General features: G+C 36.9%; 1 protein-coding gene and 1 long non-coding RNA gene across 2 annotated transcripts in view; one reads left to right on the top strand and one right to left on the bottom strand.

Moving 5' to 3' along the window:
- Positions 1 to 804: 804 nt before the first annotated feature.
- On the bottom strand, positions 805 to 2,797 carry LOC144231923 (uncharacterized). The gene is made up of 2 exons (XR_013335243.1): positions 2,525 to 2,797; positions 805 to 1,022 (listed from the first exon to the last, which is right to left on the bottom strand). It is a non-coding gene; the product is annotated as an uncharacterized LOC144231923 (long non-coding RNA).
- Positions 2,724 to 27,024, top strand: part of UBR1 (ubiquitin protein ligase E3 component n-recognin 1) — a 133,822-nt gene continuing 109,521 nt past the window's right edge. The window contains exons 1-3 of the mRNA XM_077764583.1: positions 2,724 to 2,884; positions 22,829 to 23,085; positions 24,655 to 24,733. Coding sequence (XP_077620709.1) covers positions 2,804 to 2,884; positions 22,829 to 23,085; positions 24,655 to 24,733 — 417 coding nt within the window. The 5' untranslated portion in view covers positions 2,724 to 2,803. The remainder of the gene's footprint in view (positions 2,885 to 22,828; positions 23,086 to 24,654; positions 24,734 to 27,024) is intronic.

Here is a 27,024-nt window from a genome sequence, read left to right on the forward strand (position 1 = left end):
TACTTGCTCTCCATCTCTGTATCTCAAAAATAAAGACATTAAAAAAAAAAAAGGTTAGCTTGATTCTCATAGCTTCTACTGTGTTCAATCTATTGTGATACATTGTTTTGGTTGAAGTATATGAAAAACAATCTGGCTTCACACAGATGCATAGTTGGAAAGGGGAAGAGTATTTCAACGGCATTTTCATGTAAGTTGATATTCTTTGAGACCACAGAACTGGGAAAATGGTAAAATTTTAAAAAACAATTCAATGTGTAATCTAAAACCATATCAATTAAATTTCTGTACTCTGTAACATTAAAGTCTATTGGTCTATTTAGCAATGCGAATGGATCTTTCACCCATTCTTTATAATACCCTGTTTGTTATTTACAAGATATTGGTTCAATGAGTCATATGGATCTTCCAAATGTCAATATATTCCACTATACATTGTAAAAAAAAAATCACACAAGTTAGTATTACCAATTTCATTGGGACTTTGTCAAACTCACAGTGGGAAATATGTATGCCACAGCATATTCCTTGGAAATCTCTAATAGTAAAACGGACAACAAAAATTGCTAATTGTTTTCCTTGAAGAGAAAGGCTTACTTGTTCATATTTGAGAAAATGCCTGCCAAATACCTAAGTACCTGGATACCTGTTACTTGTTAAGTTAATGTGATATTCCATGTAAAAAATGGCTGGTTCACTTAGCAACTCAAGAGCTTCTCCTCAAGTCAACTATCATACTTTTGAACACAACAAAAAAGGTTTATGTGGGCTTCCCATTTCCTCATACAGAACACTTATAAGGACTGACATTTAATAACATTTTTACTGCTTCATCAAGGACAATGGGAAACAGGTTCTCTCCCGCTTTTTTTTCACTGCAAGAGCATGGTAGTCAAGAAATTACTTCTAGATCACTTTGGTGACTTGCTGAGTTTGGTGCTGATGCTTTTTATTTTGTGCTAAGAGGCCAGCAGTTTCACCCACCATTGCTTCTGCATCAGTTGGTACAAATATCACAGGGCCTAAAAATAAATAAATAAATAAAAGCACATAACTTCTTTGTTATTACTATAAAAGTTTTCATCCCACAAACTTCCTATATTTGGGAAACTCTCAAGGAGTCGGTGTACCACACTTTGGGAATTAATGTTCTACAACATTTTTAATGACTGCAGGGAATTACATTGTATGAGTGACCAAATTTAGCCAATGTCCTTTATTAAGAGCACCTGAGTTGTTTCTGATTTTTCTCCATTACCAGTAATGATGCAGTTTCAACTTCACTTGCATCCTGAATTATATCTTTAGGATACAGCCTTAAAAATGGATTAACTGGGCCAAAGAGTGTACCTTTCAGAAACACTGGCTTCTGGATATTGCATTCTGTAGGTTTACCAGTACACCTGCATTTTATATAACGAGTACCCTTCCAGCTAACCAACATGGTGGTTACTTTTAAGAAAAAACAGAAACTGACCAAATTTATATCCAATAAACGTAATCCTATTTTGTTTAATTAGCATTTATCTGCTTGTTAGGGTTTTTTCATGTTTATAAAAAATTAGTGAGTTGCATATTTATGTATTTTGCCCATTTTTGTATTGAAATAGTCTTCTTTGGGATTTTACTAGTTTATCTGCCATGAATGTTGTAGACATTTCCTCTCAATTTTTGTTTACTTTTTTACTTTGCATAGTTTATTTTTATACATAAGTTTTAATTTTTGATTAAATTACCTATCAGTCTTTTTATATTTTCTGCTTTTGGTGTCATGCTTTAAGAGGCCTCCTCTGTCCCTATATTATACAAATATTTACTTTCTTTAGTAGTTAACTTTATTAAGAATTATTTTGATACATATGATGAGGTAAAGATATGATTTAATCTTTTCCCCAATAGTTAGCTTTTAATTCCAGCATGTTAGCTTTATCATTATTTTTTTCTGTTAAAAACATATCATTAAATTTGTAAACAATTTAAAACAATACAGATGAAGCTAAAGTAGCTCTTGACCGAGTTCTTATCCTCAGAGCTATTATTAGTTGTTCCTTTCAGGCTTTTTCCCTTTGCATTTAAATGCACATAAGCACAAATATATAGTTTTCAGCAACTTGGGGTTCCCCCCCACTTAACTCGTACCGTCCCACGAAGATCTACCTTGTTCTTTTTAACACCATTGCATGGTGTTCTATAACGCGGATGACCACGTTTATTTTGTCCGCTCACCACAGACGCACGACTACAAGGTTTCAATTTTTCCTTATTTCTTCACCCAGCTCCCCAAGGCGGATGCAGCTCGAGCTTTCTTGTGCGCATGTGCAAATGTCCATGGGGTACATTCCTAAACATGGAAGAGCTTTGAGTGCTTTTTCGTTTTGTGGGTTCTAGGGATCCACTGTGGGTACGTAAGAAGACAAACTCACTCAGACCAAAAACGTGGATAGAGAGAGATCTAAAACAGGTTCTCAGCGCCCCTCTCCCAGTTTTTTTACTTTCAAAATGGACGCTGGATTTATTTTTTTACCTCGCAGACGCAACAATTCCCTCCATCAGAACCAAATGCGCAACTATTCAGGCACCAGGGCCTCCGACTAAGAAACTAGGGAAGGAAAACCTCCAGCCGTAAAGTCCGTGACGCTTGCTTCCGGGAAGCGAACCGGAAGCCACTCCTCCATTCTGCGTCAAACCGGACTTCAGGGGCCGTCGTAAAAGTGTCGCCCGCCCAGTGTTTCTTGGGCCGGCCACAGGTTTCCACTCGTCTCCGGCCGGGGGTCTGGAACTGCGGGTGTCAGTTTCCCTCAAGATGGCGGACGAGGAGGCCGGGGGTGCGGAGAGGATGGAAGTCAGTACGGAGTTGCCGCAGACCCCTCAGCTACTGGCATCTGTAAGTCCTTGTAGGCAAGTTCCTTTTGTCCCCTCCAGTCTCTCCATACCGCGCTCAGGAGGCTGTCGGGCTTCACCCTTTATGGCGGCTCAGGGGAGGGGTAGTCGTATGGATTGATCTGGAAGGAAGCCATCGAATAAAAGTTAGTCATTACCCACATTCCTGCCGGCCAAGTCTACGGAATAGAATGATTTTGTCATTTATTAGTCGTGACGATTTCAAGCATGTCTCTATCCTGAAGTAGAGTTAACTGGTGATGTTATCAGATGGTCAGGTATGGGGGCTAAGACTGGATTGGAGGAAAAGCCGTTTGCCGGTAGACGCAGTGCCAACCTCTCTTGATGACAGGAATCCAGGACGCTGCACTTAATGTTATATTGCATAGCTGGTTGGGTGGGGCCTGGTAGTGGCGGGGAATGCTGTCAACTCGTGTCAAGATATGGGGTGTTGGAATTGTAGTCCCTCATTCTAGTATCTGGAGAACCCCAGGCCTAACCCTCATTGGAAGAACCCGTCATCTGTTCTTTCTAAAGGTGAAGAAGAAACTTCCGGACATTTCAATTCAGAGCATACCACCAATTAATATCGCAGTCTATATTTTGCCCTTGTATTTTTAAAGAATGGGAGTGTAGAGACAGTGAGCAAGTTTGAGTTAATAGTCTGGCTCCAGGGAGAAAGCAGATGAGGAGGATAGGAGATAGATGACAATATTAGGGAGTATTCTGGATGTCTCCGAACATCTAGTGGGGAGATAGACAGGAAATAACCAAATATTGATCGCTGCCTGATGTTAAGAGTTTTATCACTTTGTCTTTATTGCTGCACATAGAAAAGTGTAGGCTATATACCTCTTTCTAAAGTTCTTTGGTTTGTAGTTTTAATAAAAGCATTTTTGGACTGTTTTAATCATGCAGACACTTAAGCGTGGCTGTTTGAGAGAATTACGTGAGCTCCAGAAGAGTCCACCTGAAGGACTGGAGCGACTGGCTGGGAGATAGAGACCAGGTAGGGAGGGAGTTGGAATAAGAGTTTGGCCACCAACTAGAGCAGTGCTTGCAACTGTCCTCCACCTCAAATAGCAGTTCAACCTCACTTCACTGCTGGTGTTGAAGTGACATGATAAGAAATGAGAAGGTAGGGCAAACTGAGAAGCAGCTGAAACATCTGGTTTTAATGGTAGCTTGTGCTTTTTTACATCCTAGAAGGAGTACAGAAACTGTGTGAACAGAAGTGTTACTGTAATTCTGTATTGCCTAATTTATTTAAAACTTTGATAAATTAATTCCTTCCAGGTGGTATAATAAAACCTCTTCAATCTAGACTCCACTTATTTGTAATTAGAGATTAGTACAGGAATCAAGCTAGAATTATGCTGCAAACTCTTTACTTCAAGAAATACTAGATTTCTTGGGGGCAAGGCTTTGAGTTTTGCAAAGCAATAGGTAGATGCCAAGACAAGTGTTATAGCCTGAGAGAACTCACAGTTTAGTGACACAGATCAGACCAGTGCTCAAAGAATTTTAATACAAGACAGGATGATGTAAGACAGGGTCATCATATCTGGATGAAGACCAGATATCTTTTTACTTTCCTTTTCTTTTTAAAGCTACTGTCTTCAAGTTTATTCTGACAGTAGAGTAAGATACTGGTCTGCCAGTTTACTATGTCTTTGCTATTAATGAAACAAGCTCAGACATTCTTTAACATTTGAATGATTTCGTATTATAAACTACAGTTGGGAGGCAAGGAAAACAAAAATAGTAAGTATGGGACAGTTACAAGGCTTTAGAAGTCTTACTAACTCCATTAGCCTTGTCTTTGGTTATACTGTTTTCTTAAAAAAACAAAAACAAAAAACTTTCTTCTTAAACCCCAGGCCATTTGTCTGTCATATTGCTATCAAAAGCATGGAGGCTCTCAAATTCCTAATCACACCTAACATGCAATTAAGGCAAAATAATTGTTATGAATTATTGGGTATTTATAAAAGACATTGCTTAAGAATCTTTAGAGGAATTGATTTTATAGGTCTGAGGTGGGGAATTTTCACAAGCATACCCTATTGATTCTGAAATCCTGGTCTGTGGGACAGTCACACTTTGAGTAAGACTGCTAGACATTTGGAAATTCTTAATATAGAGTTGACAGTTGAGATTGTGGGAAATGGAGATCTTTGAGGAGGAAAGTGTGTGTGTGTGTGTGTGTGTGTGCACGCACACACACACACTTCCGCGTACACACATACACACAGGGACAGACATGGAGGAGAGAGGGAAGGGAGGTAGAAGGACTAGGGATAGGAATGATTGAATTTCAGGGATAGAGCATGGAAGAAGAACCAAAGAAAGACCTAGAAAGGGAGCAGCCAAGCAGGTAAGAGGTGAGAGTAGTATGGTGTCATAGGGTATAGTTTCTAGGAGAGAGTGGTTTATTGGGTTCAGAAGATAAGGACTGAGAAAAACTGGGAATTCAGAGAGTTGGTGGGGTGGTCTGACTGAACTTATGCTTTCTGTCTTCTTTGTTTGGGTTTTCTTTTTTAAGTCCATCTCAGATGTCTCCTAGCATGGTACTAACATCTTTTCTTTTCCCGGTCAACACACTCTGCCTAAGTGATTTCTTCCACTACTGTGGCTTTAAATACCATGCGTTCAGTTCCCAGATTTATATCTCTAGGTCATCTCACTTCTGAGCTCCAGAATCACAAATCCAACTAACTGCCTACTTGATATATCCACTTGGATGTCTGATAAATATTTCAAACACACAGAGCAATTATGGAGCTACTGCTATAACCCAAGCCTTAGCTGATGGTGACTTGTACTAGAGAGAGATATCGCTGAAGATAAAGAGAAGTGGACAGATTTGAGAAAGACTTTAGAAGTATAGTAGAAGCAAAAAGATTTGCTTATGGATTAGGCCTGAGGATAAAAGGGAAGAAACAAATGATGTCTGGATCTACAGTTTTTGGTTTAAATATTCATGGCTGTGGCTGTGTCATATTCTGAGAGAGAGGACCAGGTTTGGGGAGGGAAAAGGAGGGAGGCCAATTGAGAATTTTGTTCTCCCTGTCTCATGACACTTCCATAATAGCTCTTGAACACAAACAACTCTCTCTCTCTCTCCACTCCACCTCTCTAGTCCTATCACCATCTGTTGCCTAGGCAACTTCAATGGCCTCTTAGCTGGTCTCTTTGCTTCCATTTCTGCCCTCTTCCAGTCTAGTTTGCATAGATCAGCCAGAATAATCTTTTTAGAACTAAACCAGATCATGTCAGTCTTCTGCCTAAATCCTTCAGTGGTTTCCCATTTTATTTGGAATAAAATGTTAACTCATTAGAAGTCTTTCAGGATCCTGTGTGATCTGACCCCTGCATCTCCCCCTCATTTCCTGTTATTTCTTTCCATTCACTATAAGCAGTACTGCCCTTTTAGTTTCTAAATCAACCACAAGCTCTATCTTGCTTCAGGACTTGTGCTTTCTTTTTGTTGCTTACTGTTCTTTTTTCCTGGAGTGTTTTTCCTTTGCTTTTTCTTGATACTTACCAAGTCTAAAATAGATAGATTCCACTTATCCTTCTCTGTGAAACCACCCTATTTATTTCCTTACTGCACTTACTATGATTTGTAATTAGTATGTTGTCTTTATTTGCTTATTTAAGTATCTGTCACTCCTGTCTGAATGTAAGCTCCATGAAGGCGAGGATTATGTCTGACTTGTTCACTGATATATCCTAGTATGTGCTTGAAATAGCAGGTATTTACATATTCTTAATGAATAACTGAGGATCAGCCTCAGTGATTTAGTATAATGAGTAGTGATTGGGGGAGGGAAGTTGTGGATGGAGGATGGGAAGAGAAATGAGGGGGCTTATTAGGGTGGAGGCTGATGTTAGAGTTCAGGCTGAATGTGGCATGGAGAAGAGGGTGTAAGAAATGCCACAGCAGGAATTCTGGGGGGAATTGGTGGTATTTGAGGTGTTAAAGGTTATGATGTTGACATAAGTGAAAGAACTGAACATTATGCTCAGTAAGGGGTTTTGGAAGATTAACAGTAGAATTCCCCTATGACCCAGCAATAGCACTGCTAGGAATTTACCCAAGGCATACAGGAGTACCGATGCATAGGGGCACATGTATCCCAATGTTCATAGCAGCACTCTCAACAATAGCCAAAACATGGAAAGAGTCTAAGTGTCCATCATTGGATGAATGTTTCAAGAAGATGTGGTTTATCTATACCATGGAATACTACATGGCAATGAGAAAGAATGAAATCTGGCCATGTGTAGCAACATGGATGGAACTTGAGGGTATTATGATGAGCGAAATAAGTCAGGCAGAGAAGGAGAGTTACCATATGTTTGCACGTATAGGAGGATTAGGAGGAACGTAACGGAGGACTGTGAGGGAGAAGAAGGGGGGAAATAGCGAGGGAGAGGGAGGGAGGCAAACCATGAGAGACTCTTGAATGTTGAGAACAAACTGAGGACTGATAGGTATGGGGGTGAGGGGAAGGGGGCCGATGGGCATGGAGGAGGGCACTTGTGAGGATGAGCACTGGGTGTTATATGGAAACCAACCTGACAATAAACTATTAAAAAAGGAAAAAAAAAGTAAGGGGTTTTGGAGTTTGAGAACATGGAGACATATCAGGTTTTGTGATGGTAGAACCAGGTTAGATGAGTCTCTGTTGTGTTCCTAGAACACCCTTTTCATACTTCTGTTGTATGCAGCATGTCTCAGGCTGTCCTCAGCATTGCCTGTTCACTGTCTGTGTTTCCTTCTAGATAGTAAACTTCTTGAGAGCATGAACTGTTTCTTGTTCATATTTATATTTCCAGTACCTAACACATTGCTTCAAAATTTTTATTGATGCATGCATGAATGAACTAATGAATGAGAAGACATTAACTGAGATGGAGTGGAGGTGGAGGTAATAGGAGTTGAGGAGGCTAAGAGATAATGAGGCTAAAAGGTTTAAAATTGAAAGGGAAATTTTTATTTATTTTAATTTTTTTTTGAAATTAACATTGAGATATACTTTATGTACCGTAAAGTGCTTCCATTGTAAGCGTATCGGCTGATGAGGCTTAACAAATGTGTGCACTTGTGTAACTGTTACTAAATTGGGATGTGGAACATTTCCATTACTCCCAAAATTATATTGTCCCCAAATGAGGGGATCTTAGTTTTTTTTGGTTTTTGTTTTTTATGTTTAATATTGTTTGTGCAATAATCGTTATGAACATCAAGGAAAAAATACCTACAATCTCATATGTGTCTGGATATTTAATGGGTAAGAATTTTTTTGATAGTTGACTTTAAAATGCTGAGATGGGGGTCACCTGGGTGGCTCAGTTGGTTGGGTGTCCGACTTTGGCTCAGGTCATGATCTCACGGTGTGTGGGTTCGAGCCCTGCGTCAGGCTCTGTGCTGACAGCTAGCTCAGAGCCTGGAGCCTGTTTCAGGTTCTTTGTCTCCTTCTCTCTCTGACCCTCCTCTGCTCATGCTGCCTCTCTCAGAAATAAATAAAACATTTAAAAAAATTATAAAATCCTGAGATGGGGTGCCTGGCTGGCTCAGTCTGAAGAGCTTGTGACTCTTGATCTCAGGATTGTGAGTTTGAGCCTCACATTGGATGGTAGATTATTTATAAAAATTGGAACCTTGGGGTTAATTGGTTCAGCATCCTGACTTTTGGTTTCACCACAGATGGTGATCTTACAGTTGTGAGAATGAACCCTGAGCCAGGCTCCATGCTGATCATGGAACCTTCTTCGGATTCTCTCTCTCCCTCTCTCTGCCCCTCTCCTGCTCATGCTTGTATGTGTGCACTCTCTCTTTCTCAAAATAAATGAATGAACATCTAAAAAAATAAAAATAAAAGTCTTAAGAAAATAAAATACTGAGATAGTAGATGAAGGAATAAGAAGTTATGTGTTATTTTCAGTGGTGATGATATCCCTTAGAAATTGGAATATTTATATCATTTTAGGCCAGAGCATAGCTTTCTGTAGTAAAGACACATTTAGAAGAAGAAAACTAGGATGAAAACCAAGGTCTCTTGAGTGCTGACTGAAGTGCTTTGTCGCCACATCATAGGAGGGCATAGTGCCTATTGTTTTTTTCATCACCATCTCCTAATTCCTGTTGTGGGCAACTAAGGAAAATTCTAATTTTCAGTATCACACTCTACAGACTCAAACATCAAGCTGAGGTCTAAAACTGCAGGTCAGAGTGATAGGTACAGTGTCACTACCTGTAATAGTCTAGGGAAGAATAGTGATTTAGTGTTGATGAGCTGGTGCTGATGATTGACTGTTTATGTTTTAATAGCAGACATCATCCTGCAAAATAAAGAGGGTTTTGTCCTCAGTATTGCAGAGAGGGACTGGATAGATAGGTGTATAAATTAGTAATGTAGAATGAAGCTCCTGCCCATGTGGGCTGACCTTGAGGATCATTTCAGATTCCCCTTGCCATCATTTTACCCCCTTCTCTACAAGTGTTAATCATACACTGTGCTCTGTGAAAGTTTTCTTTAAGCTTTAACTCATTGCATCAGATGACTAAAGACAAAATATTAAGACCTCTGTAGTCTCAGGTGATTTGCTGTGAATTCCTGTGTGTTCTTTTAAGGTATTCTGAGTTAACATGCCTCCTATTGAAGAAACAATTGTTATTTGATGAGTTTATTTTTTAAAAGTATTTGATATAGCCTTTTTAAAAAAGTTTATTTTTTAGGGTGGGGGATGGCTTGAGAGAGAGGGAGAGAGAATCTGAAGTTGGCTCCACACTGTCAGTGCAGAGCCCGAAGTGGGGCTCCGTCTCACAAACCGTGAGATCATGACCTTGGCCGAAATCAAGAGTCAGATGCTTAACCAGCTGAGCCACTCAGGCGACCCTGGAGCAGCGTTTTTTTAAATGTTAAGTTGCACCTTATAATAAGTTAAGTGCTTATGGAAATATGCTGCACTAGATAAATGTTAGTGAATGACTGTAGAAGAGTTATTGTGCTTCCCTAAGTGCCTCTTTGGTATCCGGGAATGATATAGGCCCTGTCGAGAATGGAGTCTGCTGTTAATCACTTGAATGTAATAAGTCTCCTAATAGTTTACTTAATGCCATTCTTCAGAATAAAGTCTATTTGACTTGTTTGGAGGAGTGGGGCTTAACCACTTGCTCTGTCTTTATGGACTACTTGCTCTGTCTTTATGGACTACCTTTTAAAATGCCTTTGAACTTTTGGTATTTATGAGAAGCTAGAATGACTTGAGAACACAAAAATCTATTAATTTATCCATTATTTATTTTTATCCATTATTATTTATTCATTAAATATTTTTTTAAGTTTCTGCCTTGAAGATTTCACTATTTAAGTTTATCTATTTATTTTGAGAGAGAGGGAAAGCATTAGTAGGGGAGGGGCAGAGACAGGGGAAGAGAGAATCCCAATCAGGCTTCCTTGCACGGAGCCTGATGCAGGGCTTGTGATATCATGACTTGAGCCAAAATCAACAGTCAGCATTTAACCAACTGAGCCAGGTGCCCCATCCATTTACTTTTATATACACACATACTGTACCTTGTAGTCTAAAAAAGAATTTTAGTTTATTTGCAAATATATTTTCAATAGAGTAGAAAGAGAATATGAGATGTGTACTCCACACTTTAGAAAAGCAGATTTCATTCATCCAAAGACTTTAAGGAGAGCCTTAAAGAAAATTGGAGCACGAACCTATGATTAGAGAAGAAAAAGGCTTGCAAGAGATTGGATGCTTTCAAAAGCTAAATTTTGACAGGATGCTTGTTTATTATCTTAATAGAAAAGAAAAAAGAGGGGCCTTTTTTGTTATATGACTTTGTATTTGACCCTGGGTTATTTTATCAAAGGCCATGAAGGCATAATATACTTACTTATCATATTTGTATACAACACAAAGCTGTCAGGGATAAGAAATACATTCTAGAACACACACAAAATAAATCTCCGTAGGCTGAATATTATATCAAAACTGACAAAATGGAAGTTAATTGTGTTGAAAATACAATCTTATACCTAGGACTAGATATTTGTGTATAGGACCAAATCTCTTATATGCTAACAATCTAAAGGTTTTGGTTATCTGCAAACTCACTAAGTCATAATGAGATATGGCTACCAAAAAAAGAATGTGATTATTAAAGAGCAGTTTAGTGCCCTGGATAAGGAAGGTAAGAAACAGTCCACATCTCTGTACAGAGACATGTTGGTGATGTTCCATAAAAGTAATCAACATGGAGAATGGTCTGAACACCACGTCATTAGAGATGGCCAAATGTCATTTCTAGGGATGGACAGATTTCTTTAATTTCTATGTTCTAGTGTAGTCCCATAATGAAGAGACTGATGAGAGATTTAATGGTTATCTTCATTTATTTGAAAGAGCAGATTAAATTATACTGGATTATTTCAGACAGCATAGAATAAAAGTTATAGGAAGGTAGATTTTGTGTTAATTATGAACTGTAAGAATGGACATGGGCTCAGAGGAAGTATTCAGACAGGATTAGGGAACTGATTATCAAGTAGGGTTTTTATTATTTACTTGTTTTTAAGTTTTATGAATCTGTCAAATAGTATTACAAGAAAACTGTAACCAAAAGATTTCTTGGTACCTGGAGATATTCCAGTTACACTAATCCAGTACTTACATGAACAATTCTAGAGCCTCCAGATTCTGTTACTACTTTAAGACAGAAGAATTAGAAAAAGAGTTACAGGGCCTCTGAAGCCTGGTAGATGTCAAGCAGTTGTCTAAGGAAGGCCAAGTTGTGATTTGAACAAAAGTAACCTATTAAAATTAAGTTTCTTTTTCATAATGATGTTCCCAAGCCAGCATCCAAGTCCTTGGGTCAGAATTGAGAACATATCTTTAATCTCCATGGGTATGAGGAAAATGTTTGGAATGTTTGGGAATTTAAATGTTGTGAGAACTTGTTTTTAAAGAACAGTGAGTTAGGAAAGCCTTCATTTAACTCCAAATGTTGAAAAAAAAATTTCCTTCTGGACCTTGAAATTAAAAATTCTTAATTTTATTCTTATTTCAAATGGGTAAGAATACTAAAAACAACCAAACAAATGGGAAAATCAAGCCTACTCCAGGCACCAATAATCCCTGAACATGTCACCCAGTAAAATACATCCTGTGTTGTTTTTCTTATCTGGAGAAAAAGACAAATCTTAGTCAAAAAAGATTTCCCATAGATATGGCAATCATCTATGAAAAAGCCTTCATAAAAAAGTAAAATTACACTTTATCTCTTATAAGAATCTTACAGTTTTAGAAGACTTAATGCCAACATTTGCTTTGTTCTCTCTAGCAAGAAGTCCATAACATTCGGCAATGACTGAGAACTTTTATTTTTTTAAATGTTTTATTTATTTCTAGGAGAGAGAGAGAGAGACAGCGTGAGCAGGGGAGGGTCAGAGAGAGAGGGAATCACAGACTGAAACAGGCTCTAGGCTCTGAGTTGGCAGTCAGCACAGAGCCCGATGCGGGGCTCGAACCCACGAACCGCGAGATCATGACCTAAGCGAAAGTCGGACGCTTAACTGACTAAGCCACCCAGGCGCCCCATGACTGAGAACTTTTATTAAGTACTTGTGGTAGGCCTGTGGGGATACAGGGATTTGGAAGGCAATGGCTCTCCCCTCAAGGAATTTATAGCCTTGCTGGAGAGGCTAAGTGTGCATATACAATGATAACTAATATTATTTGTCAGAGGTATAGGTACTGAATGAGTACCTTCTTTAGGAAGTGCTGTATTGGAGTTACAGGGGAGAAGAATTTTCTTAGGTTGATCATTGAAGCATTCACAGAGGAGAGCCTTGAGCTAGATGGACCTTAAGGAATAAAACCTCATGGGGATAGAACAGTGGAGAGCTACTGGTAAAATCACTGGAGAGGGCATTAAAGGCATCAACACCCAGATATTCTGCCCAAATCAGCCAACAATATAAAGATAACATTTTAAAATATTAGTTCTTCACACTAAGACATGCAGTGACTAAGACATTTGGAAGAAAAAAATAAAAACAAGACAAAACTATGTTACTTGTTTTGTTTTACTAACAAAGTGAAGTTGATTAGTCTGGGGGGCAGATTTAAAAGAACTGTGTACTTATATTTGGTTGTAGAGTGAGCACTGAACTCCAGGAGTTAGGTTGCCTAAAATCTGTTCCTGGCTCTGATACTAATTGGCTATTTGATCTTGGAAAAGCCAGTTTACTTCTCCCTGTGACTCAGTTTTTTCATATGTAAAATGAGAGACCTGAACTAGAAGATCCCTTTGGTTTTGGTGACTGTCAGATTTCTCATGTTCCTCTAAGTATTTGTCAAAAACTTGAAAGGAACTAATTCTCTGACTTCCCATAATATAGGTAACACAGAAAAGTTTTTTGTTTGGTGTATTGCAGTAAATATCCAGGATTTTTGGTTTTGTTTTTCATTTAGTACTGCTTGGAGAAAATAACCTCAGGTATACCATAGAACATTAGATATTCTCTATTTCACAGTTACAGTTGTTGCTACATTTCTGGAGAAAACAAGCTATTGGTCTGTTGAGTACCCTAGAAAAGTTGGAGTTAGAATACTGGAATGTAAGGTATAGATTTTTTTTAAGTTTTTGAGGTTTTAGTAAAATATCTTTAAGTTTACAATTGAAAAAAATCCCCCCATATGGAAAATATCACTAAGAATATTATTCATATACAGTAAGCAAACATACAGATTCCATGAAAATATGCTAAAATCTCACTACCCACTGCTGTTAATATGTTAGTGCATATTCTTCCTGATTTTTACCCTCATATAAATACATATAGTATTTAACCAAAATAAGATTTTATATATACTGTTTTGGAACCTGCTCTACTAACTTATACATTATTAATGCCTTTCTGTATTAATAAATAAACATCTTCAGTATTGGTTCTTTTTCTTTTGAAGTCATTTTAGACTTACAGAAAACTTACAAAAATAACACAGTTCTTTTATATCCTTCACTCATGCATTCCCTAATGTTAGGCATCTTACATAACGATAGTGTATATCAGGGACAGGAAACTAATGACGCCAACTAAACTGGACTTTATTTGAATTACACGAATTTTCCCACTAATACTGTTTTTCTGTTCAGGATCCTTTACAGGATCCCATATTACATTTAGTTATTATTTATCCTTGATCTCTTCCAGCCTGTAACTTTGTCTCAGTTTTCAGGTTTGTAACAGTGTCTTGGTCTTGCCTTGTATTTCTTTAAAAAAATTTTTTTTTAAATATTTGTTTATTTGAGAGACAGTGACAGAGCGAGCACACGCCCTCAGGCATAGAGCACAAGTGGGGGAGGGGCGGAGAGAGGGAGATGGGATCTGAAGCGGACTTCTTATTATGAGTGCTGAGCCTGATCAAGAGTCAGCCACTTAACCAACTGAGCCACCCAGGCACCCCATCTTGCCTTGTTTTTCCTGACAACCTTGACATTTTTTAAAGAATATTGAACAGTTATTTTGTAGAATGTTCTTCAATTTGGATTTGATGTTTTCTCATGATTAGAATGAATCTATGCATTTTTGGCAAAATAACAGTACCATAACCTTATCAGTGTATCACATTAAGGGATTCTTGGTATCAGTATTCTTATTACTGGTGATATTTATCTTAATCACTTGGTTAAACTGGTATCTGCAGAGTTTCTCTAAAGTTGTTATCTTTTTTCTTTGTAGTTATTAAGTGTCTTCAGGAAGATATTTTGAAACTGTTTGACATCACCTTAAATGGATATAAAATATCTTACAGATTTTTTAGTTTTTTTTTCTTAATTGCTAAAGTATTGACACTTGTGTAAAAAAAGTCGAACAGTATAACATTGTTTCAAGTAAAATGTGAAAATCCCTGGATTGTCTCCCCAGTTCCTTCTCTCCATGTAACCACTGTTAAAAGTTTGGTGTTTTTTCTTCCTGACCTTTGTCTGTGTTTAGGAAAGTATATGTATAGATGTACATGAGTATATGTTGAATTAGAAAACCTAGATGTGTAGAATTTTTTCAAGTCTATATAATTTAGTTTTTTTTTAAAATGAAGTTAATGTTATTTCAAACTTGCTTTCTTCATTCTACAGTATTTTACGACATTCTGACTGCATAGAATGGTATGGATTTACCTTTCTTTATTGATAGACATTTAGGTGGACCTCATTTTTTCAGGTACAAGTGACATTATAGGAATACCATGATATATATATCTTTGCACAGTGGGGCAAGAATGGCTACATGATAGATTGCACAATTTCTTAAGCTATTTCCCTATTGATGGACATTCAAGATTTTAGTTTACTGTTGTTATGAATAACTTTCTACACGTAAAGTGTAGATTGAAAAAGCTTTAAAATGATTTTTTAGTCTTATATATAGTAAAAAATAAAATAGTAAAACAGGCTATATAAGGAAAAATAAATCGTTTTCAGAGCTCTTCCTACTATAATTTATTTTGAATCCTTTCAGAGATTTTCTATGTAAATGTAAGCATATATAACTATGTCTCCTTTTTGTTTTTTTCTCATTTCCCTTTATAAGTGGTAGCATATACTCACTGTTATGTATCTTTTGTTGTTTATTTAACAGTATAACTTGAAGAATTTTCTGTATCAGGAAATACAGATCTGTGGCCTCTGCTTTTTATACTGGCTACTTTGAATTTACGTATCATGATTTATTCAACTCTTATTGGGAGACATTTAGGTTGTTTCTAGTCTTTTACTATTATAAATAATGCTGCAAATAAAATACTTTTATTTCTTGTATTTCTGCTCTTATTGCACATTTGAGTTTAACCAAGGAATAAATTACTAAAAGTGGGAATTCTGGGCAAAGAATATTTAAATTTAAAATTTTAGGGGTACCTGGGTGGCTTATTTGGTTAAGCGTTCGACTCTTGATTTCGGCTCAGGTCATGATCTCATGGTTTGTGAGTTTGAGCCCCATGTCAGGCTCTGTGCTAATATGTGGACCCTGCTTGAGATTCTCTCTCTCCCTCTCTCTCTCTGCCCCTCCCCTGCTCATGTGTTCTCACCTTCTCTCTTTCTCTAAATAAATAAATAAAAACATTAAAAAGTTTTCTAAAAAAATAAAATTTAATAATTATCTCAAAATTTCCTTTCAGAGAGGATGGGCTACTTCAATTCCTATGATAATACCTAATTTTAACATAATGTATTTTCCATAAAAATTTTTTAAGTTTTTATTTTAATTATAGTTAGTTAACATACAGTTATGTTAGTTTCAGGTGTATATAGTGATTCAGCACTTCCATACATCAACTTGTGCTCATCGTGACAAGTGCACTCCTTTTTTTTTTTTTTAAATCTTTATTTATTTTTGAGAGAGGGAAGAGGGACAGAGAAAGAGTGTGAGTGTAGGAGGGGGCAGAGAAAGAGGGAGACACATAATCTGAAGTAAGCTCCAGGCTCTGAGTTGTCTGCACACAGCCCTATGTGGGGCTTGAATTCACGAATCGTGAGATCATGATGTGAGCTGAAGTTGGCCACTTAACTGACTAAGCCACCCAGGCACCTCAAGTGCACTCCTTAATCCTCATCACCTATTTCACCCATCCTCTCACTCCTCTCCCCTCTGGTAACCATCAGTTTGTTCTTTATAGTTAAGAGTCTGTTTCTTGGTTTGTCTTTTTTCTTTCTCTCTCTTATCTTTTCCCTTTGCATGTTTGTTTCTTAAATACCACATATCAGTGAAATTATATGGTATTTGTCTTTGACTAATTTTGCTTAGCATTATACTGTCTAGCTGCTTTCATGTCATTGCAAATGGCAAGATTTCATTCTTTTTTATGGCTGAATAATACTCTAGTGTGTGTGTGTGTGTGTGTGTGTGTGTGTGTGTATATAAATATACCACATTTTCTTTACCCATTCATCAATTGATGAGCATGTGGACTGCTTCCATATCTTGGCTATTGTAAATAATGCTCCCATAAACTTAGGGGTGTATATATCCCCTCAAATTCATGTTCTTGTGTTCTTTGGATAAATATCCAGTAGTATGATTGCTGGATCATAAGGTTGATCTATTTTTAGCTTTTTGAAGAACCTCCATACTGTTTTCCATAGTGGCTGCACCATTTGCATTCCTACCAACAGTGCAAGAGGGTTCCTTTTTCTCTACATCTTTGCCAACACCTGTTATTTCTATGTTGTTGATTTTAGCCATTCTGATGGGTGTGAGGTGATAACTTACTATGGTTTTGATTTGCATTTCCCTGATGATGAGCAGTGTTGAGCATCTTCTTTTTAATGTTATTTATTTTTGAGAAACAGAGAGACAGAACCTGAGTGGGGGAGGAACAGAGAGAGAGGGAGACACAGAATCCAAAGCAGGCTCCAGACTCTGAGCCGTTAGCACAGAGCCCAATACAGGGCTCAAACCCACCAACCGTGAGATCATGACCTGAGCCAAAGTTATATCCTCAACTGACTGAGCCACCCAGGCACCCTGGTGTTGAGCATCTTTTGATATTTCTGATGGACATCTGTATGTGTTCTTTGGAGAAATATTTGTTACATTAAAAAAAATCGTTCACCACAAGTAAGTGGGATTTATTCCTGGTTTGCAAGAGTGGTCTGGTATTCACAGATCTATCAATGTGGTACAGCACATCAATAAGAGAAAGGATAAGAACTATACAATCATTTCAGTAGGCACAGAAAAAGCCATTTGACAACGTACAATATACATTCCTAAAAACCCTCAACAAAGGTAGGTTTAGAGAGAACATACCTCAATGTAATAAAGGCCATATAAGGAAGAGCCCTCAGTTAACATTATCTTTAATGGGGAAAAACTGAGAGCTTTTCCCCTAAGGTCGGGAACAAGACAAGGATGTCCACTCTCACCACTTTTATTCAGTATAGTACCGGAAGTGCTAGCCATACCAGACAACAAAAAGAAATAAAAGGTATCCAAACTGGTAAGGAAGAGGTAAAATTTTCACTGTTTGCAGATGACATGATATACTATACAGAAAACCTGAAAAACTCCCCAACAAAGTGCTATAACGGATAAGCAAATTCAGTAAAGTCGCAGGATACAAGATCGATGTACAGAAATCTGAAATTACTATACACCAGTAATGAAGCAGCAGAAAGAGAAATTAAGAAAACAGTGCCACTTAAAACTGTACCAAAAATAATATGATATGTAGGAATAAACCTAACCAAAGAAGTGGAAGACCTGTACTCTGAAAACTATAAAACATTGATGAAAGAACTTGAAGATGACACAAGGAAATGGAAAGACATTCCAAAGTCATGGATTGGAAGAACAAATATTGCTAAAATGTCTATACTGCCAAAATTAATCTACACATTTAATGCAGTCCCTCTCAAAATACCAACAGCATTTTTCACAGAGCTAGAGCTAACAGTTGTAAATTTGTATGGAGCCACAAAAAATCCTGAATAGCCAAAGTAAGCTTGAAAAAGAAAAAGCTGGAGGTATTTCAATTCCAAACTTCAAGTTATATTACAAAGCTGTAGTAATCAAAACAGTATGGTACTGGCCCACAAATAGGCACATGTATCAGTGGGGCAGAATAGAAAACCCAGAAATAAGCCTTTGATTATATGGCCAACTAATCTTTGACAGAGCAGGGAAGAATATTCAAAGGAAAAAAGCCAGTTTTGCATGGACAGCAACATGCAAAAGAATGAAACCATACACAAAAATCAATGTGAAATGGATTAAAGACCTAAATTTAAGACCTGAAACCATAAAAATCCTAGAAGAGAGCACAGATGGCAACTTCTTTGACATCGGCCGTAGCACCTGCTTTCCAGATAGATCTTCTAAGGCAAGGGACACAAAAACAAAAAGAAATTATTGGGACAACACCAAAATAAGAAGCTTCCACACAGGGAAGGAAACAGTCAACAAGACTAAAAGGCAATCCACAGAATTGGAGAAGGTATTTGCAAATGATATATCTAATAAATGGTTAGTATCCAAAATACATAAAGAACTTATAAAACAACACCAATAATCCAAATTACATAAAGTTTTAATGAGTTGAATTTACTTATGGATGGCATGTTGAGCTTCAAGACAGCAGACTCAGAAAGCCTTATATATAATCAAATATAACTTTTTTCTTTGTTACCTGTTACGGAACTCTATGTAAATTATTAATTCTAAGTATGTGTCAGCTTTATAAAACAACTTGGACAAGTTTTATGAGCTTATCTTAGCTAAATAAAATCCTAATTTCTGTATGTTGCCCTGAAAATTGTTTTTAACACTTTTAAGGGGGCACCTACTAATATAAGCTATAGTGAACAATTATATGTTCACCTTGTCAAAACTCTTCATGATTTTATAAACATTATCTAGCCTTTGTTCTTACAGGCTGAAGAGTTGTAATTTTCCACACCTTTTACTTTTTCTAGGGTTCCTTTATTCTCTTGATAATTTTTTGCCTAGATTACCTTTGCTAGTGGACTGAACAGTCAGTCTCACAGCTTGGGACAAGGGTGTTCCTGTGCCAAGAGGGCCGGACCTTAGCTACATAGATAGCTTATGGGTGGATGTGCTGAGCCCTCCTGGCACATTGGATAGTGGGTGATAAATAAACTTCTTCGTTACTTCCTATTTCTGTGTAAATTCACAGAAGGTGTAGCTAAATAGATTAAAAAAGCAGAGGCATGTTCATTTTAACATAGATCCATTCCAGAATTAATCTTAATTATTTGGTTGTACAAAAGATTTGAAAAATGCATAGTGAGTAGCAGAATTGGATATTAGTTACTCATGTTCATTTTGAAGAACAAAAGGCTTTAATTTTTTTTAAGTCCATTTATCCATGTTTTTTATGCTTAATGCTTTTTGTGCCCCATTCCAGAGATTTTGACTTGCTCCAAGATGGCAAGAGTTTTCATTAAGAAGTTTTCAGGTTTTAGCTTTTATATTTAATTGTATGATGCATTTCAAATTAACTTTTGTCTATGGCATGGAGTATGGATTGAAGTTTACTTTTTAATAAGGATGTCTGATTGCCTCTGTGTGATTTTTTGAAAAGACACTCTTTTCTTCTTTGAATTGTGTTGATTCCTTTTCATGAAAAAATTGACTAAATGTGGATTCACTTTTGGACTCTCTCTTCTGTTCCATTGATAAATATGTCTTTTTTCATGCTACTGCTACACTCTCAGCATAGCTTTATGTGAATCCTGAAATTAGGTAGCATTAAGTCTCTTCTAAGTTTTTTGCATTTCTGTATTATTTTAGAATCAGCTTGTCAGTTTCTACAAAAAAGTTTGCTGGGATTGTGTGGAATCTGTAGATCAGTTTACCAAGTGTAGATATCTTAATATTGAATTTTATAATCTGAACATAATACAGGTCTTCATTTATTTGGATGCTTTAGAAGTTTATCTCAACAATGCTTTGTAGTTTCCAGTGTAGAGGTCTTATACATCTTTTATTAAATTGATGCCCAAATAAATATTTAAAGTTTTTTAATACTACTATGAATGCTTCTTTTAAAAATTTCATTTTCAAATTGTTGGTAGTATATAGAAGTACAGTTGATGTTTTGTTGTTGTTGTTAAGTAGGCTATGTTCCCAGTGTGGAGCCCAACGCAGGTCTTGAACTCATGACCCTGAAACAGTGTACTTCTTCCCTTTCAATCATCATTCCATTTGTTTCTTTTTCTTGTCTTACTGTACTAGCTAAGACCTTCAGAACAATATTGAATAGGAGGGAACAAAGGAGAGAATGTCCTTGCCTTGTTCTTTATCTTTGGGAGAAAGTATTCAGTGTATTATTGCAGATATTTTTTCACAGTCTCTGGCTTTCCTTTTCATTTTTTAAACTATGTACTTTAAAATTCACTTTTAAATTTTACATAAATAACTTTACTGTGCAGTTCTGTGAGTTCTAATGTTTACAACATTTGTGTAACTATCACCATAACACAGGTATAGAACAATCCCATTGCACTCAAAAATTCTATCTTTTCTACTTTGTAGTAAACCCCTGTCAACCACTGTGCTGTCCTCCATCTTGATAGTAGTTTTGCCTTTTCCAGAATGTCATGTAAATGGAGTGATACAGGGCACCTGGGTGGCTCAGTCAGTTTAGCATCTAACTCTTGATTTTGGTTCAGGTCATCATCCCAGGGTTTTGGGATTGAGCCCCATGTCCAGCTCCACATTGAGCATAGAGGTGGCTTAAAATTTTCTGTTTCTCTCCCTCTACCCCTCGCCCCCACTCATACTCTCTCTAAAATATAAACAAACAAACAAATAAATAAATAAATGGTATTATACAGCACATAGCCTTTAAAAAATTTTAAATTACTCTTTGGAATATAGCTTAAGTGTGTACAAATACAAAATATGTATAAATGCCAGTTTTTACATAATAATAAAACAAACATGAAGTACTAATAAAGCCAGAAAGCCAGCCCATTTCAAATAAACAATATTAATCTAACTGGAAGGATGTTAACTGCAACTAAATTGTCAATATTGGGTGAATAGTAGAGAGCTATGCACTCAACTTTTTGTTTCCCTTGCTTCTGTTCATTTAACCTTGCTGTTACTGAGTGGCATTGAAAACTGTTCAGGCTGGGTTGGTTGGATGGTTTAGGGTAATCATACCTCATATTTAAGCCCAAATTGCCAGTGAGTAGTCCCTGAATGTCTTTTTTAACAGGGAATTTCTTGGTACTTAGAAAGCTATCTTGTTTGATTGAAGATAAGAGTGGAATGATGGTCTTATTGAAACCTGCATATAGTTTCTGTGAAACCCACTTACTATGGGAATCAGGAATGTAGCACAGAGATGAGCTCTGCTCAGTTCACATAGATGCTCTATGAACACAGCCCTAACTGGTAAAGCTTTTGAGCTTTACTGCTTTTACAATAATACATTTTGATGTTGCTTGTATTGATAACTTACTCCTTTATTCCTGAGAAGGATCATTCCATGGTTTGGCTGCACCACAGTTTGTTTATAATTCACCAGTTGAAGGATATTTGGGTTATTTCTGGGTTTTGGCAATTTAAAACCCCTGTAACATTCATGTATAAGTTTTTGTGTGAACATAAGTTTGCAATTCTTAGCTAGATAGCTATGTCATAAGGTAAGTAAGTGCATGTTTAACTATAAAGAAACTGCCAAACTCTTGTAAAGTGGTTATACCAGTTTCAGTTCCTACCAGCATTTTCCTTTTCCAGTTTTCTGCATCCTTGTTTATCCCTGTTATTGTCAGTTTTTTATATTATCTTTTATCTAAGCCCAAATAAGTTGTGTAGGGGTTTCTCATTGTCATTTTAATTTGCACTTCCCTAAAGTTGTTGAACGTGTTTTCACGTACAAATGAACATGATGAATAAGCCATCTGTAATAGTTTCTTTGGAAGAGAAGGGTTTAAGTTTACTTTTGATGAGTCTAATTAATCCGTGTTCTTTTATGTTTAATGCTTTTGGTGTTCTAAAAACTCCTTTGCACTCATTCATTTTGATTTCCCAGAAAATGTTACAATTCCTTCCAACAGTTAAACTAAGAATGTGGAGAATGCTTTGTCTCTATAGCCCCTGACTAGTAATAGAATTATCTTCAGGGATCTAGAGTTGCCCAGTCCAGAAGGGAAGGGTATTTCTCATCCATTACAGCTGCTTTTTTTCCCCCCAGATATATGTGGTAAGTGAGCAGCTACTTAATTTCCAAGGCTATTTTTTTAATCCACTTACCTTTTGTATTTGTGAGGAATAAAATAAGAGTATATTATAAATCAGTGTCTCTGATATTATAGAATTGTGCTATTATTTGTATCCCTGCATCTTTAAGAAGAAACTTGTAACCAAGTGTAATTTTTGTTTTCTTCCAGTGGTGGGATCAGCAAGTTGATTTTTATACTGCTTTCTTGCACCATTTGGCACGGTTCGTGCCAGAAATTTATTCTGCTGAAATGGACCCAGACTTGGAAAAGCAGGAGGAGAATATACAAATATCCATATTTACTCCACTGGAATGGTACTTATTTGGAGAAGATCCAGATATTTGCTTAGAGAAATTGAAGCACAGTGGAGCATTTCAGCTCTGTGGGAAGGTTTTCAAAAGTGGAGAGACAACGTACTCTTGTAGGTAAGAATTAGAAATTTATAGGATTAGGGGCGCCTGGGTGGCTTAGTCGGTTAAGCGTCCGACTTTCGCTTGGGTCATGATCTCGCGGTTCGTGGGTTCGAGCCCCGCGTCGGGCTCTGTGCTGACTGCCAGCTCAGAGCCTGGAGCCTGTTTCAGAGTCTGTGACTCCCTCTCTCTCTGACCCTCCCCCTGCTCATGCTGTCTCTCTCTCTCTCTCCTAGAAATAAATAAAACATTTAAAAAAAAAAAAAGAAATTTATAGGATTAGTTAATTGCAGTCGTGGTATTTTGTACTTATTTTATGATGTATTTTTTTGTTAGTTAACTTCCTTTTATTATGCACTTAAAAGTCTGTTTTTGCTTGTACAGGTTGTTTTTTAATATATGACTTAAACAGTTGTCTCACTTTCCTGTTCTCTAAAAGTATATAAGTAGTAGATTTTTGCCTTGTTTCTAATGTAGTTAACATACTCTTATCTGGAACCTTGGGGGCCAAGTGTATTTCCAAATACACTCTCTCAAACGTAAACATTAAAAAATATATATACAGGGGCGCCTGGGTGGCTTAGTCGGTTAAGCGTCCGACTTTCGCTTAGGTCATGATCTCGCGGTTCGTGGGTTCGNTAAAAAATATATATACATATCATTTTTAAAACTTTCCAATTCCATCTCTTGATCTCTTCTAAATCAGTATTTTAAAAATTACTTTTGCACTTTTCACCAATTTATGTTGCTCCTAATGTTTCCCTGAAAAATGTTAAATAAGATATAGTGTGTTTTAAGAGTTATTGTTAGGGAAGAGATTAAGAGAGATTGAATTTTCTTTCCATTCATTCAGTAAATATTAATTGAATACCTACCATGTGCCTGGCGCTATTCTGGGTGTAAGGACATATCATTCACAAACACAATCATAAACATTCCTGCCCTTAGGCTGCTTGTATTCTTTTTTTTTCAAGTTATTTTTTTAATGTTTATTTTTGAGAGCAAGAGAGACAGAATGCAAACAGGGGAGGGTCAGAGAGAGAGGGAGACAGAATCTGAAGCAGGCTCCAGGCTCCGAGCTGTCAGCACAGACCTCGACACGGGGTTCGAACTCCCAGATCCCAAGATCATGATTGAGCCGAAGTCAGATGCTTAACCATCTGAGCCACTCAGGTGTCCCAAACTGCTTGCATTCTAATGAATTTTGTCTTTATCCAAGCCTCATTTACCTGTGAACAATCAGTGTTTATAAAAATATGTTTTTAAATGCAATAGGGTAAGAAGATGACAGATAATGGACCAAAAGAAAGCTAATCATTTTTCACAAAACTAATTTTGATTTGCAGTTTAACAGTCTGAAACCAGATAAAAGCTCAAAATAATGAGGTTGATTTAAGAAGCAAAACCCAAATATCCAAACTTACATATTCAAATATGGCTCAAGTTATTTGAAATTCAGTTTTTGAGGCATTTTTATATTCAGTTTTTGTACCACAGAGGAAACTCATTCACATTATATTATACATATATTAAGCATCATTGGCATCTTCTGACTTTTGGAATCTAATTTTCAATCTTTTTCAGGGACTGTGCAATTGACCCAACATGTGTACTCTGTATGGACTGCTTCCAGAATAGTGTTCATAAAAATCATCGTTACAAGGTATGAAAATAGATCCATAAAATCTCTAGATTAGCAGGAACCTGGTGGCCATCTGGTCCACATTCCTAACCAGTACTTGAATTCCTGCTATAATAGTTCTGATAAGTGAACCTTTAGCTTTGGTTAAATATCACTTGATAGGACTCTACTACCTCAAGGTGCAGCCCTTTATAACTATTTGTGAGATATGTCATTTTTACACAAATGATGGTATAAAGCATATGAACACCTTAGAAAAGAACTGTGAAGCAAACACCTGTGTAACCACTGCTTAGGTCAAGAATAAGGCATTGGCAGCTCTCAAAGACCTCCCATTTGTCCCTTCTCTCTCCTCTTGTGATAACCTTTCCCTGTGTTGTGTGATAATCTTTCCTTGATTTCTCTTTTAGTTTATCACCAAATCACATTGAATAGTTTTGTTTTTAAACTTCATACAGGTGGAGTCATACCATGTCTTTCTCTTGTTTAGTAGCTTCTTTCACCCAGTATTATGTATATAGTTGTGGTTTGTCCACTGACCTTATGGCATTAGTAATCCATGTTGTCCTTATTCATTGAACTTCATATAGATGTGTAGATTGTTTCCAGTTTGGGGCTATTATGAGCAATTCTGTTGTGAACATTACTATTTGTGTATTTTGTACACATGTATAGTAGTTTGTCTGAAGTATATATCTGGAATAGAATGCTGAGTTCTAGGGTATGTGAATCTTTCTTGGTCATAATAAATGTCACATTGTTATCCAAAATGGTTATACCAATTTATGGGCTCTCCAGCAGTATGTGAGAGTTCCCATTGCTGTACATACTTGCAAGGTTTGGTATTGTCACTCATTTTAATTTTAGCCAATCTGGTGGGTATATAATAGTATCAAATAGTGGTCTTAATTTTTATAATTTCTGATGAGGTTGGGGACTTTTTCCTTTCCTCTTACATTATTAGACAACTTTGTTATTCTGAACTGAAATGTATTTCTCAAATAATTGTATTGGTTGTATACACTGGGCTTAAACAGGTGTTGATGTTATTGATGTTTCTCCTTAACATTCTGTTAAACATGCCTAAAGTCTTGTGTAAGTATATATAACATCTCAAAATTATGTCTCTGTCCTCCATAGAATTCAAAGTGCTGTTCAAGTTATTGGACTGGCCTCAACATTATTACTTCTGTTTCAGGAAGTGATGGGCCATAGTCATAGGTTATAGGTATTATTGTGCACAAGAGAAAACGGATTGAGGAACCTATGATATAGTATGGTTAAAATATTTTCCCAAGATTGGAAAAGTAATCTCTGATGATATTTTTAAAGTTAAGCATTGGTTATATTCTGTATTTTCTAGTCAACTCCATTAATTATAGTATTTCTTATGTTGGAGAACCAAAGAAAGAAGGTCAGTAGTAGAGCAATAATTTCTTCTCATCTTTATTCTGGGAAACCAATGGGGAGAGATGCTAAAGGCTCAAGACCAAAGTTTTCCAGTTCCTCAGATGTAAAGATTTCTAAGCCTATGCTTTCCAAGCTTTGGGATTTTGTGGGTCAGTACAATTTCCAAAAACATCGGGTAAGACATAGGGTTTTCAAATTTTTCTTTGGCCAAGTAAGTTCAATTTTAATTTTAAAAAAGACACTTGAACAGCAACCAAATATACCTGCCATCTCCTATCATTTTATGAAGGAAAAGACATTTTAATTCTAAGAAAGTAGGATAATCCCAGTATAAAGATCAGTTCTTTAAACTCATGCATGTAGGAATACCTGGGTGGCTCAGTTGGCTGAGGGTCCTACTCTTGATTTTGGCTTGAGTCTTGATCCCATGGGGTCATGGGATTGGGGCCCATGTCGGGCTCTGTCTGTGCTAACTGCATTGATACTGCTTGGGATTCTCTCTCTCCCCCTCTGACCCTCTCCCCAACTTGTACTCCTCGCTCTCTCTCTCTCTCTCTCTCTTTCTCTCCAAATAAAAATTAAAAAACCATGGACTTCAAGCTGTATTACTAAACTGTAATCATCAAGACAGTATGATACTGGCACAAGAACAGACACTCAGATCAATGGAACAGAATAGAGAACCCAGAAATGGACCCACAAATGTATGGCCAACTAATTTCTGACAAAGCAGGAAAGAATATTCAATGGAATAAAGAGAGTCTCCTCAGCAAGTGTTGCTGGAAAAACTGGACAGCGACATGCAGAAAAATGAACCTGGACCACTTTCTTACACCATACACAAAAATAAACTCAAAATGTATGAAAGACCTGAATGTAAGACAGGAAGCCATCAAAATCCT

The sequence above is a fragment of the Crocuta crocuta genome, unplaced genomic scaffold, assembly GCF_008692635.1.
Source record: "Crocuta crocuta isolate KB4526 unplaced genomic scaffold, BGI_CrCroc_1.0 scaffold102, whole genome shotgun sequence".
In the NCBI taxonomy this organism is placed as follows: domain Eukaryota; kingdom Metazoa; phylum Chordata; class Mammalia; order Carnivora; family Hyaenidae; genus Crocuta; species Crocuta crocuta.